Consider the following 14,980-nt stretch of genomic DNA (forward strand, 5'->3'; position numbering starts at 1 on the left):
TTGTATATTCTTTGAGGGCAAAGGAAAAGTTTCAGATTATTTAAGACATTTTGCTGTCCTTTTTTTGCCAAAACCAAGTAAATAAACAGGTTCAGATTGGCCTGAAATAAATGTCTATGCTCATCTATGTTCATCTAAGTAGCTGTAGATGCACACCTGCGTTTGTGTGTTGTTTTATTAGTTCATAAAGGCATGTGTGTATTTTAGCCACTGAAGCAAACAAGATCATTTGATGTTAGGAAGTTTTCTCAAGGGTTTCTGTTGAGATGCACATGTACTTCTGTATAGATTTAATGTTTGACATTTACATCTGATTTACATCTGAAGAAGGTGGAGGCTGTAGCTCATTTAACTTCCTTTGAGGGCATTTAGAAGTTGTACTAAGTATATGACTTCATCTGGCACCTCTTCTGATCTGTCTGAAGTATGTTTTGGTCTGTACAAGTGAGGAAGTTTGTACAAGTGACTATGAAAAAAAAAAAAAAAGCATATACATGGGTGAAGATGACATATACAGTCCATGACTAATATGTCCGTTTTGTGTATCTTGAGCGTGTCCCTTTTCTGTATCTTGAGCCATTTGGCTGATCATATTTACAAGCATATGATGAAATTCCAGTCACCTTTACAAAGCCTGAGAAAATGTCTTTGTAGGACAGACCAAAATAGAAATGCGAATCAATCTGGAAGTAACAGATGATATGTCTGTAAGGCCAATTTTTTCCTCTGCTGTCATTTGTAGACTTCACACCCCCTTCTCAGTGGCTGTGGGCCGTGATTCGATGAGCAAATATTGCTACCTGCTGCAGGTCTCTCTATCTGTTTGTACATCTTTCTTCTCACCAGGAGACGTTAAAAGCTTCTGGAGCACCTGTTAAACTTTTTTGTTGTTGTTGTTAGCTGCTGCTGAACATTCTCTATCCCCTATCATTTAAGTAGCTGTCCACTTCAGTTTGCTAGAGGTTTGAACATACAAAAGTATGGATCAGTGCAGTTTGAACCAAAGCTCTCATTTGCAGGAATGAGGCTGCAGACACTGAACTGTGTTTGTTCTACCTATATATTAAGTTTTTTTTTTTTTTTTGCTTGTTTTTTGTTTTTAAATCAGTCAAGAGGTGATTTTATCATCTCTTCTTCTAATGGCTTTTATTCCATATATGTAAAAAATTAATATTTGTTGCAAGGCAGAAGACTTATTAAAAGAAAAAAAAGATTAAACAGTTGTCAAGTAGATGATAAATATAATAGTGAAATATTACTGTCGAGGAACCAAATGCAAGTGATATGTGTTAAAACTTGATTTGTGTCTCCTTTTAGCCCTAATGCTATGATTAATAGAGAGGAATTACGGCTTGATAGATAATACTAAATATCTGCCATTTTTCTTCAAAAATCTTTAGAAATCTATTAAAAAGCTCAGTGCTAGCACAATGATTGATATGAAAACTGCAGAAAGGATGAATAGCTCAGGATGGCTTTTCTCATAATGCTCCAAGTTTGTTTAAAGTGATATATTAGTGTCAACAGTTCTAACAAAATAAAATTACTATACGGTTCTATTTAGCACTCTAACACAAATAACTTTATGGTAAATTTTATTCTCCTCGCTATTTTTATGGTATTCTAAAATGTTTGCTGAAAGGTTGTTTGTTAACAACCTTTAGAATTACTGCCATTTTAAAAAGAATTTGAATGTTTTGTAGTACACATAATTAGCAATAGTAGGCAGTCACTTTTCTAATTAATATTTTTTACCTTTCATTCAGTAAATTTTTACTATGTATATATATATATGTATGTATAATTGAAGGAGCCCAATAGTATGAGTGTTTCCGAATAACAATTAATATAAAAATATAGATTGAAATACTGAAGAAAATCATGTGTTACTATTGCTAATACAGGGCTTGGCCCATATAGTGTGAACAAAGCATGTTCACTGCTTAACCTATAAGAGTAACTTAGCAAATTGTGTGGTTTAGGTGTGCAACATGTGGCACTGTTAATGAGAGCTGCATGGTAATTCTCATGCACCGTGTAATAGTTTGTCCCACAGGGGCTTATTTACTGAAAACTCCATTGTGCATAATGCCAATTTTAGATTATTTTTTTTTTTACTTGGAATTAGTCTGAGGATCATACACTTTCTGCATTACGAGAGAGAGCAATAATAAAAAGGCACAACTGCTAGCTGAGATAAAAGATAAAATTGCAGTAAAGCAGGAATGTGGGTTTAAAATGGAAAATATATGGGTATGACGTATGCCCCTTTGTGCTTCTGAACAATGACTGATCATCTGTTCATACTGCAGATAAAACTCCCTTAATTGTAAAATATTTGTCTTGCATACAGTAGAACAAAAAAATGGCACCTCACACCTCCTGTCTTTTCCTTCTGTCCTTCCATATAGCTTTGTAACTGTTAACCTAATTTTCAAAGTAAATTGTAATCTAGTCTGAATAAATGCGAAATGTGGATTTTGACAATTAATTGTTCAAATGGAGAACAAAAAACAAAACAAAACAAAAAAACAACATTTGTATTTGTGATGTAGAATGTGTATACTGGGATGCAGTTACCACGGTAACTGTTGCATCTAGAGAATAACATGGAGTTAAAGCTCACTATTATAAATGATGAGTGTCAAGCGCAGGTTACACCTGCTGCTGCACAGGTCAAAATTATATTAATGTCTTTATCTGTCTCCTTTGCCCAAGTACTTTAGAACCAGGGAGCGTTTCTGGTTTTGGAACACAAGTTCAGTGAAAATATACTGAGATTGCAGTGACAATACATACAGGCATGAGCTATATGACTGTCAGTCCCATAAAATAAACTAAAATTACTGGTTACTTGAGTACAAGTTTATAAGCTTGCAGTAGGAAAGGAAGCATGATCTATTGCATTCAGTTGCAGTATTACTAGGAAGCCCTCAAAATCTTGCTTTTCTGGGTAGATATTACCAAATCTAAAGGGTCTCCTGTGTTTCTAGTTAATCATTCTGAAAGGAGCAGCACAAGCTAAATAGAAAATATATTATTTTAATCTCTGCATACTAGAATTAAATACTAGATTGTTTGGCACTATGACTCTCATGCCAGCTACAGTTCTGGTCATTTGTTTCCCTTTGGATATCTGTTCTGGCTTTTGTTGCAGTGGAAAGCACTTGGAAAAGGGAACTCGATACTTTTTTTCACATAAAGGATGTGTTGTATGAGCTTATTTGCTGTTAATCTAGGGGCATGTCAGCAGAGCAGCTGGGCTAAGAGGTGGGCCCTCCCTTCTCCGCGACCCACCAGAGCTGAGGTGGCAGAGACTGCCTGGAGGGAAGGCCATGGTGGGGTGTGCTGCCACAGCAGGCTCAGGGTCCGTCTTGTAGTTGTGCATTGACAACTTTGATCAGTCTTAACTTAAGTGGGTGAAGGTGGTGGTTCCCATGGAGCCACTGTTCCTGCAGCTGGCCAGCTCTGGGCTGCCAGCCATGGTGTGCCCAGGGTGTCGCGGGGCCCTGACATGGCCACCAGGCCCCACCACAGCACCTGCACCAGTGGGTGTGCTGCATCAGCCAAGGAGCATTACTCTGGGGAGCTGAGGCAGCAGAACAAACAGAAACAAACAAACAAATGACTACTTTCTGGCATTAGCTTTTACTTTAATACATCTTTAGGTTATTTCCTCTTTTAAGTCATGTTAAAATCTCTAATTAGGCATTATAAAATTTTAGGCTAGTTTGAAGGTGATGGTGTTGCCTTCGCGATAGTTCCAGGGATGAATCTGGGAAGTTTTGACTTCTTAGGCTAATGATGAAAGACTTGCTGATGTTTTGGCAAGTTATATAATGTTTTCTACAGAACGCTTTAGACGTTTCATTCCAATGCCTTAAAATCATCCATATATTATGTCCTTCTTAGTGGTGGAATTCATGAGCTTTGAGGTGTAGGCTCTGTAACGTCCTATATCCATGGGCTTTCTTGAGACCTGGATAATATGAATGTGTAGTTGTTATGTAAGTTTGAAAAGTCCTTAATGAGGTGCTTTAGGCTCTACTTTTGCCAACATTCAGCTACTTGCATAAAAATTTGCAGCATTGCAAGTATAACTTACTTGTGGAGGGAGGATCAACTGGTTCATACTTATAGAAAAAAAACTACTTCCTGTACCTCCTGTGCTATCCGTTGCAATTATATGAAATTGTGTGACTATACAATTTGACAGCTTCCAGATGATTACTAAACACACAATTTGCTTCATTTTTGTTAAAATCTATGCAGAGTATTATTTTCTCTTTTAAATATTCAACTGCCCCGTATGAATATATACCAGCCTATATACACATATCCAGTGGAATAGTGTGAAATTAACACCATCAATTCCTAAACATTACTGATGTCATTGTCCATATTTTTCTTTCTGTGCACTAGCAAAATCTGATAATTCAGAATATACTAATATGTCTCACCCTAAAATAAATATTAACTAGATGCTAACAGCTGTATCAGTAGCTGCTTGATACCTCATTATTTTGGTGAAAGATATCTAAAGGTAATCTTACTAATAACCATTTATTTAACCTTCTAAGCATGGAAATAGACACTACACCTTGAGAACCTAAACAATTTAATAATGAAGTCAAAACTTGCTGTTAGAAAATGAAATTCTCCAAATGCTCATTCCATTTGCTCTTATTTATTTATTTATTTATTTTTATTTTTTATTTTATTTCAACCTTTTTGTGTTGAAAATGAGTGATTAAATATACTCACTTTTTACTGTAGAAATGTGTTGTTCTCTGTGTGTCCTAGAAACTACCAAACTTGCATTTATAGGATTAGGCAAAGGTTTGGTTGTTGTAATTGTTTTGTTTGTTTTACATTTTAACAGAGATTAAAATTTCAATCTATTTACTGAATTGTTTATCAAATTCTGTGTCATAGTCCAATGATAATTTTAAATAAAGGTGAATTAGAGTAAAATTGTCTGACCATATGTGAGTCCTGCGAAGAGGTGGAGAAGGATATCTACAGTATGTGCCTCTTAAATATATTGATCAGAAAATTCCAAAGTGACAAAAGTGAGTTACTTTACATTTATTCTAATTGTTATAAAAATATTTATATCAATTCAGAATAACAGTTCTAACATGCTGTAATAATGTAGATTGTTTTTTACATGCTTTTAAATCATGCTCACTATGCCATAAAATGATTTTCATCAGGCTGCCAAAAAGTATTTCTGAGTCACCTGCCACACGCTGCCAAATGTCATCTTTTCATCAAAGCTTGCTAATACTTGAGTTGTGTAGTGAAGAAAAGAACCTGAATTTTATTACATGAGCAGAACAATACACTTTTCCCTGTCTGTATTTTTGAAAAACATCTAAAATGAGTTGGTTGAAACTTTCCAGGAAAATTCAACTCAAATCAGATGCTGAGCAATCAAAACAGCTAGTTTGGTAATATTGTAGAACCTTAATACATACTTTTTTTTTTTTTTTTTTTTTTTTTTTTTTTTTTTTTGCGTTCAGTGACTGGAATTATGTTTTTATGTTGAATTTACTGAATATTTTGGAGCAAAAAACAAACACTGCAGGGAAAAGATGTTCGATTTATAAGGGAGAAGAGAACAAACCCCCAAATTTTGCACTGGAGAGAACACTGAGCAATTGGGCTCATGCCTTTACATAGGAAAGTAATGGAGATAGGGGAAATATAATACATTATAAATATGTGAATTAAAATATATTAAGTGTAGGATACTAAGATACTTATGAAGTCCCATTGTTGGAACTTTAGCAGAATAGATCAGCTGTTTCTGATTGGCCAAATTGTATCACACTTGAGGACAAAACCTCCATTATCTTGTGTGAGTTTATTGGCAGAAGAAACTGCTCTTGGTTTGAAGCTGAGTATGTGTAATAAATGCTGAGTCCAGCCTAGTCATTGACACTGTTACAGGGGAAGATAATGTGAAAAAATTTAGAACTGATGTCTAATGCTGGCAGAAGTAGAAAAGGATTTATTCTGCAACTCAGTACTTGCACTCTTCAATTCCACTTTCTAATAAATTGGTGGTGGAGACTTTTATTTTTTGTAAATTGGGATATCCTTTCTATGGACCATAATGGACATGAAACATAAAAAGTGGACTGAATCTATGTGGGTTTAGTTTGAATAGGTCATGTACGGTGAAGTAGTGATATTTAGCCATGATTAGATAAAAAGTTAAAGAGTAAATGTGCAGTTAATGTCTATTACTAATGTATTTTGTTTGTGTGAGAGAACCAGAAGGAAAGGGAATAAGGGAATAATGGGAATAATGTCTGGAAATTCCCACTGAGATGCTGAGCTTTAAAATTTATTGTTTGGTCAGATTTTTCTTAATGGGTCTTGGTTACAAAGCATTGCAAAGCAAAAGAAAAACTCCATCCAAACAAAACCGAAATAATATTTTTTAGAGGAAGATGAATGTGCAAGACAATAGTGTTAAACTTTACTTGGCATCCTGATCACAGTCTAATGAGAGGAAAAATTGGAGAGGTCAGTTGCATGTAATGTGACTACCAACGCAGTCATCTTTGTACACCAAAAGATTTGTACAGAAGAATTTAGTGATATTTAATTAGGTGAATTACAGAGTAGTGAAAATTCACCATGAAGTGAGTGAAAATCTTTTGAAATGCATTGAAGCAGTTTGCTATTTTCACACAGTTACCCTGCCAGCCTTAATATGCAAAACTGCCACTGAAATCCAGATGGTAAGATATTGCCACACAAGCTGGCTGTGCTGCATAAAGGCAGTTTCACCCTATTTGCAAATGGGCAGAGTTAAAGCTGACCATTCAGCCCGAACTAGTAGCATTTCCTGCATGAGTGCTTGGTTCCTGAAGCTTAACACTGCACTACAGTAAAGCTGGGTTCCAGTATAAAATTAGTTGATGTGTATGTCTATTCAATAACAAATATAAAAATAATTATGTTAACAACAAAATAAATTTATTAAGCATGTGCATATTCACAGTATTCAATGCAAACATTAAATATGCAAGTTATGCAATTTTCATTACTGAGTAGCCTTCTAAAACAACTGCATGAGATTTTAATGGAAATTTGGTATCATTCAAGACATTTCTATGTGAATGTAACAAAGCAGACGTTTTAAAAATATCCTATTGCATTTTGGTTATCACAGTCTAGTTTCACAGAACAATATAAGCTTTTCAACCTGTGAAATCCATTAATAACCACATTAAACCTTCTCATATTGTATGAATTGTCAGGTTTAAATGATTCTTTTTTTAAAACAATTATCCGTCTCTTGCTTCTTGCAGTTTGTTAAAATGCTATGTCAATTTACAAAGACTGGTGGAATTTGACACAGAAATTTTAGGGGGGGAAGGAACTAATCATTCGTTTATCTAGCTTGAGTGCTCAAGTGCACATGAAGAAAATGAACATTGATTCAGAACATAAATGAAAATCTCTATTCGTGAATAGAACTGCCAAAGTTTAACTTGGAAAACCTGCTTCTAAAGTTCTAAGGAGAGTAAAAACTTGGTAAACCTTCAATAGCTTAAGTATCATATTTATTATGACAAATCACACTGTCTGTATTTTAGCAGGCTAGTTAGTACTTGTGGAATGCAGTCCTGCATTGAAACAGGTGGGAAAAAATTCAGTCTTTAAAGATAGTATTCAGTAGCAGGTAGTATTCAGTGGCAGCCCTGAAGTGTTTGTGATATGACTGAGAATCCCAATGCAATGAATACTTGTATCCTTTCAGTATGATTTTGTGCTTCTGTTATAAAGATATATACTCCCTTGGATAAATATTCTTCCACTAATGCCTAAAATAAAATGAAGATGTAACTGTTCTCTTTCATGCTTCTAATCTTTAGTAGCCTATAAGGGCTGTGAGTCTGTTCTTTCATTTTTTAAAGTTTTTACAAGATAGAGACACAATTCCTTCCCCTATGATGTAGGTACATGCAGAGAACAATGAAATCAAGCTCAGGGAATGTAGAATAACTTTGCCTTATGCCTGTGTAAAAAAAAAAAAAAAATGATTTAGTGCAGATCTGAAATAAAGTTCATGGCGTTGCAACAAGCCCATTGTGCCTGTTTATGTATAAATACATCATAGCGGTCAGGGACGGTCCCAAAGTAGTTTTAATAGTCAAGATTGAACGGAGCAGATCTCTGTTTTACAGTTGAAGAACTGAGGCATAGAGAGAACAGTCTAACTTTCAGGTATGCCTACAACTTTGGATACCCAGTTGAAAAGTGGAGAATACCTGGAATAGATGATCAACCAACATGAAATAAATCATGTAAGAATTGTCTAAGAGGACATATCGAAAGTAGGGAATTAGCTTTAAAATATAACACTGAAGACGAGACAATTCCTAATGAGTTTAAAACCACCTAAGGCTGGTTACCTTTTGCCTCTAAAAAGTCAAACCTTAAGTGACTTATATGGGATCACACAGGCTATCTCTTCAAGAAACAGAGCCCTTTCACTAGCTTTGCAATCCTTTGCATTATTCACAAAAATATTCTTCTAGTAATAAGAGTAATCTGAACCATGTTTGGAAAGAAATTTTTGGTGTTTTAGAGGTCTTTACCATCTTGCTTACTTTGTATTACCATCTTGTTGCTGTTAGTCTGGTTCCATCTACGTGATAAGATTTACAGTGGTGAAAGATCTGATTTCAGACCTTTTTAAGACAAACAACCTCAGGAGGACAAAATCCTGTACCTACAACATCCCTCACAAATGTACATATCATATCAGTTGAGAATCCCTATAAAGTTGTGAAGCATCCTTCAATAATACGTCAAGGATATGTGACAGTACTAGTGGAAACTTCTACCACATTACTCAAAATTTTAAGAGGGAACATGAAGTATGTAACCTGTTGAATGTATTCTTTTTCAGGTGTTCAAAGCTATGAATATTCCTCAGATCAGAAACCCTTCCTTGCCTCCTCTAGAAGATATGCCTGAAGCGTATCATGTGAAGATAGCTCTTCTTGGTGCAGGACCTGCAAGTTTAAGCTGTGCTTCTTTTTTGGCTCGATTGGGCTATACAAACATCACCATATTTGAAAAGCAGGAGTACATCGGTGGCTTAAGGTAAAAATAAATAAATAAATATTTTATATATATATATATATATATATATATATATATATATACACACACATACATACCTGTAGCCCTACACAATGAGCTCTAGGATCACCTAGGGCATGATCGCAGACAGATTTTTTAATATCTCCAAAGAAGGAGATTCCACAACCTCTCTGGGCAACCTGTTCCAGTGCTCTGTCACCTCAGCCATAAAGAAGCTCTTCATATGGTGATGAACCACCTCCTATGGTTCCATTTATACCCATTACCCCTTGTCCTATCACTGGCCGCCACTACTAAGAAAAGTTTGGCCCCACTCTCTCTATATAGATTTATATATATATATATTCATATATATATGTCTGTGTGTGTGTATATATATATATAAATACTATATGTTTAAAATTCCTTAAACGTATACTAATTTCATGGGGAATTTTAAATTTAGAATGTTTTATGAACCACTTTATGGAAATGAAGGTGACAATGAATAAATCCATTATGTCTGCCTGGACTTGTAGCTTTGGTAAACCATACTATAAGAGTGAAATCAACCCCCTGCAATTCTCAACTTTCTACAAATTATAAAGAAAACAGAGAAAACTGCCTTTGCAGTTTGCCAGTATGGCAAGCTTTTGGATGATATTTGCATGTTTCAGGTTCAGTATTGTGTTCTCTATACTAGAAGATGAATATTTACTACCGTAACAACTGTTGAGGTCATCTTATAAGTTGGTTGTAATTCCTAAATAAAAGGCAAAGTATTTCAGAAACTGATGAATGTATACCAGCCAATTCAAAATCAAAATTAAATTTTACTTGTTAAGTATTAAGCCACACTAAAGTGCTTACAAAATAAGAAGTGGAAAGTAATAGAGAGAAAAACGGGTGATACACTCACATTTCTCTCACTGTAGCATCACTGAAATCAATAGAGTTGACACTGCTAATGAATTTGATCCATAATGTCATAATGTCAAATACTTATTCAGAGCTCTGGAAGATAGAGAATCAATGCTGAAGAAGTTGAACTGATTACTTGCATTTTTCCCAGTGAGGTTCAAAAGTATTCTGTGTAATTATCAAGTTGTTAATACATAGGCATTTAACTATGTGAAGCCCTTTTACTTGAACTAGTTGCTATAAAGCTTTGAAAACTCACTGTATGAAAAACCTGTTCATCTGTAGAGTAGCATGTAATCTTTTCATAAATGCATAGATTTAAAATCCATTTCATTGCTGAAAAGTAGTGGTAAATAATGAAACTTGGTCACAGGTTAGACTCTTGTAGGATTCAGCAATGCAATACAGTACTTTTAGCAGTTGCTTACAATTTATAATGCTGCCTGCATGTTTGAAGGAATGTGATCTTAAGCTGCATCTTCACGTTTTAATTTGAATTTAAAACTAATCTTAGTTTTTTATTCTATTGAAAACAAAAATAAACACATTAAGTTTTGTTTGTTTGAATATCCATAATGGTCAAGCAGTTCATGTCAACATATCTTCCTTACTTTTGAGAATACATAACTTTCATGGTCAATTTTTACTTTCATTCATTGTAGAAAGTTTCACATGTGGTTTAAGGGCATCAGTTCCTTTTGTCCTTATTTTAATTTTGGAACAGAAGGGAGTCTGTCCTGTGGCAGCAATCATCCATTATTGCAGTTGTGTATCTTTGCAGTACATCTTTTAACAAGCTTAGGTTATTGATGGGTGTGTTTTTAAAGCTTCATAAACTGTTGCAAATGGCTAACAAGAGCAAATTAATTTTGTATTTGGAGTCAGCTGTTTGGAAGGGCAGTGCTTAGGTCTTTTTAAACTTGTTCTGCCTTTTCAAGTGTTTTTAACTAGGATGTACAGTCATACGTATTAGGACATAGCTGACTTTAATAATATTTAGATAATAGAAAGTTGTTTAATGATTGCAATTTCAGTGGTGAGATATTTAAGCCTAGCATAACTCTGGTTGTCTGGACATGTTTTTCACATTCACAGGCAAATTTTCTTACATTTCAAGAGCTGTGTAAAATTAATGCTTTATAATAGAGTAGACATGAGCAGATCATGCTCTTGCTTAGAGACAGTGAACAAACTTCACCGCTCATCCTCTTAGCTATGCTACTGGCTTTCAGCATTCCTAAATATTGCCCTTACTAGGCCAGAGATGTGTCCATTAAGCAAAAATAATTTGTGATCCCCAAGAAACACCAGGCACCTGTCCAAGCTCCTCTGACTTAGATCAGATTTGTGGAAGAGATGAATTCATGCAACTATGTTCCCACCCAAGATACTTCTTTACCCACCTGCACCTCAGATGTGTTTCCTTCTCCCCTGCATCAGAGACTGTCTTCATCTGCTGAAAGAAATTGTAGCAGAATTACGGATGTACAAGTTGACTTTCATAAAACAGTTATTTGTGTGATAAATGTACATGCATGTGTCTCCACAGAACTGTTTATATTTGCATATGCACATATATTTATGTTTATATGAACATATATGAATGTATATTCCATACCACAAAACTGAAAACAAATTTTTAGTAAGAGGAAAAATGCATCTACAAGTTGTGACAGTGACATAACACTGGTAGTGCTGTTTTGGCTTCTTCCAAGAGTTAGAGAAATGACAGGTCTTCAACAAATACATAGATGGCTTGATAAAGTACACCTTTCCTTTTTTTTTTTTAATTATTTTTTAAATTGAATCTCTATTGTGGGATCGTACATTATTTTCTGTCTCAGACACCTGTTTACTCAGCATGACCTATGAAAGTTGCATTGTCATGACACATTCATTATTTCTGATATTTAGAACATTTTTCATTGCACACTGGTCAGAAAAGGTGCACGATGGTCTGTATTAGAAACTACAAGGAGGAACATCATTTTCTTATCAATATAATTAAGGTTGGTGCAATTTACCAAAAATAAAAAAATAAAAAAAAAATCCTTCTGGCCTTAGTTGAATGCTAAAGATGGGGTGGTCACTAGCAAGATGTAAAATAAAACTAAGATCAATCTCTTGGGTCATTGCTTTGTTATGGAAATTTTAGTCTATTAATTTGACAATAGTTTAAACTGAAGCTTAGAAATATCTGGGGAGAAACTTTCACTTTTCTACATGTTTGGTCTTTTTATCTTCATTGAATAAAAGTATCTAAAATAGGGATTCACCGTGTTTACCTGTAATGTGCTTTACAAGAGAGATTTTGAACTGGCACATGTAGATGTCATTTCTTGGGAGATAAAGATCTATACCACATAGTATATATATACTTAGATTCTGTGCTGGCACTGGAGTTATCCTTTACAGAAGACCCATGGTGCTGGAAACTTGAAGATGTCATTCCTAATCTTACCAAAGAGGTAAAATGCCAACTAATAATAGCAGTTTAAGGCAAAAAAGCAGTCATGAATCTAAGAGCTGATAGAAAATTACTGACTTTGTACATCCTGAAAGATCATAAATTTTTTATGAAGTAGAAATGGAAGAGAGTACAGTTTTAAATACCATTGCTCAAAATAGCATATGCATCACTTTGTTTTATTTAGGGCAAATTTGATTCTTATTGGATAACTTAATGAATGACTTCTAGAAGATCACCTTACTTTAGTAGCCATGAGACCTTTTCGTAAATAATGGATGTCATAAGTTTGTTTACATGTTAGCGTTAAATGTTTCTAGTGAACAAAAAGAATGGAGCTGAAGCTCTTTTGGATCAAAGCTTAACATCTGTTAAAGGATTACCTACAAGTGTGGGCAGGATTGGCTTCAAGGTACTGTCTCCTGGCCTTGTATTTTTAGTATTCTGTGAATAATTCAGTTTTGTCATTCTAACAATTTTAAAAAGCTCACCATCAAGCTTCAGTACATTTCCGTTCAAATACATCAGAATTAAGAAAGATATGTTATAAGCATTTAATTTTTAACAACTAAAATCTTTTCTTTCTAATAGCTGGAAGTGTTTTACATTTTTTTTTCCTTTTTGTATTTATTTATGTATTTCAGTACATCTGAAATCCCTCAGTTCAGATTGCCATATGATGTAGTGAATTTTGAAGCTGAGCTTATGAAGGATCTTGGAGTGAAGGTAATGAAAAATATATCCTGCCTATGTATAGCTCAAAGAAAAAAAGAACAAGAACAGTGCCAAAGATTAACAGCAAAATGTCATGCACATTAGTAAAGAACAATTAAAAGCTACACTAGACAGAAGCAGGAAGATGCTTCCTCTTGCTCAGGGCATTTGTCTGTCTCCTGTCTGAATGCCACTAGTTTGGAAAAGGGCAATCAATAGTTTTCATCTGGCATGCCTGCATGTGATTAATTGTCTGTAAGAAACAAATTCCTAAATTGCTTTAGGGGTTCAATGTAGCTATTGGAATGATTTGATTTTTTTAATCGAGTTTTTTTCATGCAAGTCTGGCACTACTAAAGACATTCATATTTGATACTTCCCCCTTGTCTTCTGTTCCCTCTCCCTGAGTTTTTTCTTATTGTTTTATAATGGTCTTGCATCTGAGTTAATTTTATAATAAAATGCATAGAATTAATAAAGTGTTAACATGATCATCTGTTATAAACAATAGCAGTCATTCAACTACTTGGAAAGCAGTAGTTATGCATTATTCTGTTAAACGTGTGTTGTTTATAGATAATGGGAATGTTGCTTTATTGTTAAGTTAGGGACTGAGCTGAAACTTCAGAGAGTATTTGCAACTGCTGCACATTTTAGATGTTATAAATGTAGAATGCATCACTGGATTAAATTTTTGAGTAGTCGTAGGGGTAATAACAATTTTAGCATGTTACTAAAGTAGTAAGTCAAGCAAGAAAATCTTGCAGGAATCTTAACATGTTGATTCATACCATAAAAGCAGTATACTATTGTCACGAGACCCAAGTTAGAACCTCATCCTGTCCAGATTAAATGTAAGGCCAGGTCTACATGCCAGGCCCATTTTTTCACTCTTAAAGGATTACACTATCTTTAAAGACTGATGGAATGAATGTGCTGCTAGGGATGCAGCTAAAAATAGAGCAGTGAGCCTATTTTAGACAAAATTGCTGGGCGTAGACTCTTGGGAACCCTCTGCAAAACTCAGTTCCTGCGCAGTTACAACCACATCTCCAGAAGGAGAGCCACCATGTCATCTTGACCTGCAAGTCCTTTGTTGTTTTGAAGTGCAGCAGAGAATCTCAATGTAAATTTGCTTCCAAGCTCTGCCATTGGTTTGTAATTGACCCTTTGGCAAGCTGGTTAACTAAATCCTTTAGCTTTATACCTCTATAATCTGAAAATATTTTCTGTTGTTTACTTAAAGCATTTCAAATCTGTGGTGGAAAGTGCTGTATTGTCTACATGTTCAATATCGCTGTTTATTCAAGTAATTCTACTGAAATTAGTAAGAATTAGTCAGGTGAATAAGGATTACAGAGCTAGGCCCTGGGATTATCATGAATCCCCACATAAAACAGTATTGCCATTTAAATTCCTTCATTAGATTTTCATAACATATGTACACAATAGGATGAAAAAAAATGTGTAATGACAATTTATGGAATGCATTCTGTTGCCAGTGAGCTTGTAGTCTGTTTTCTTGAAAGGATTACAACTCTATGTGGCTTTTGCAATTCTAACAGAAATTATACAAAATCTACCAAAGGGGAAAAAAAAAAAAAAAAAAGCCTGTGTTTTAGGTATTGTATGCTATATTTTACATCTGCTTTTTTTCAGCTGAGGTAAAAGTACATTTTCAAAAGTGTAGTAAATGGAATATAGATAGATTTGACAGCAAACAAGGTATGCAATGACATGAAGACTAGGCTGTGAAGTTCACGAAGC

At 34.6% G+C, this 14,980-nt stretch overlaps 1 protein-coding gene across 2 annotated transcripts in view; it reads left to right on the top strand.

Moving 5' to 3' along the window:
* DPYD (dihydropyrimidine dehydrogenase) overlaps positions 1–14,980 on the top strand; it is a 355,462-nt gene that overhangs the window by 115,664 nt on the left and 224,818 nt on the right. For both annotated transcript variants that reach the window (XM_068690107.1, XM_068690108.1), the window contains 2 exons: positions 8,936–9,132; positions 13,144–13,225. In XM_068690107.1, coding sequence (XP_068546208.1) covers positions 8,936–9,132; positions 13,144–13,225 — 279 coding nt within the window. The remainder of the gene's footprint in view (positions 1–8,935; positions 9,133–13,143; positions 13,226–14,980) is intronic.

The sequence above is a fragment of the Anas acuta genome, chromosome 8 (genome assembly GCF_963932015.1).
Source record: "Anas acuta chromosome 8, bAnaAcu1.1, whole genome shotgun sequence".
Classification (NCBI taxonomy): Eukaryota; Metazoa; Chordata; class Aves; order Anseriformes; family Anatidae; genus Anas; species Anas acuta.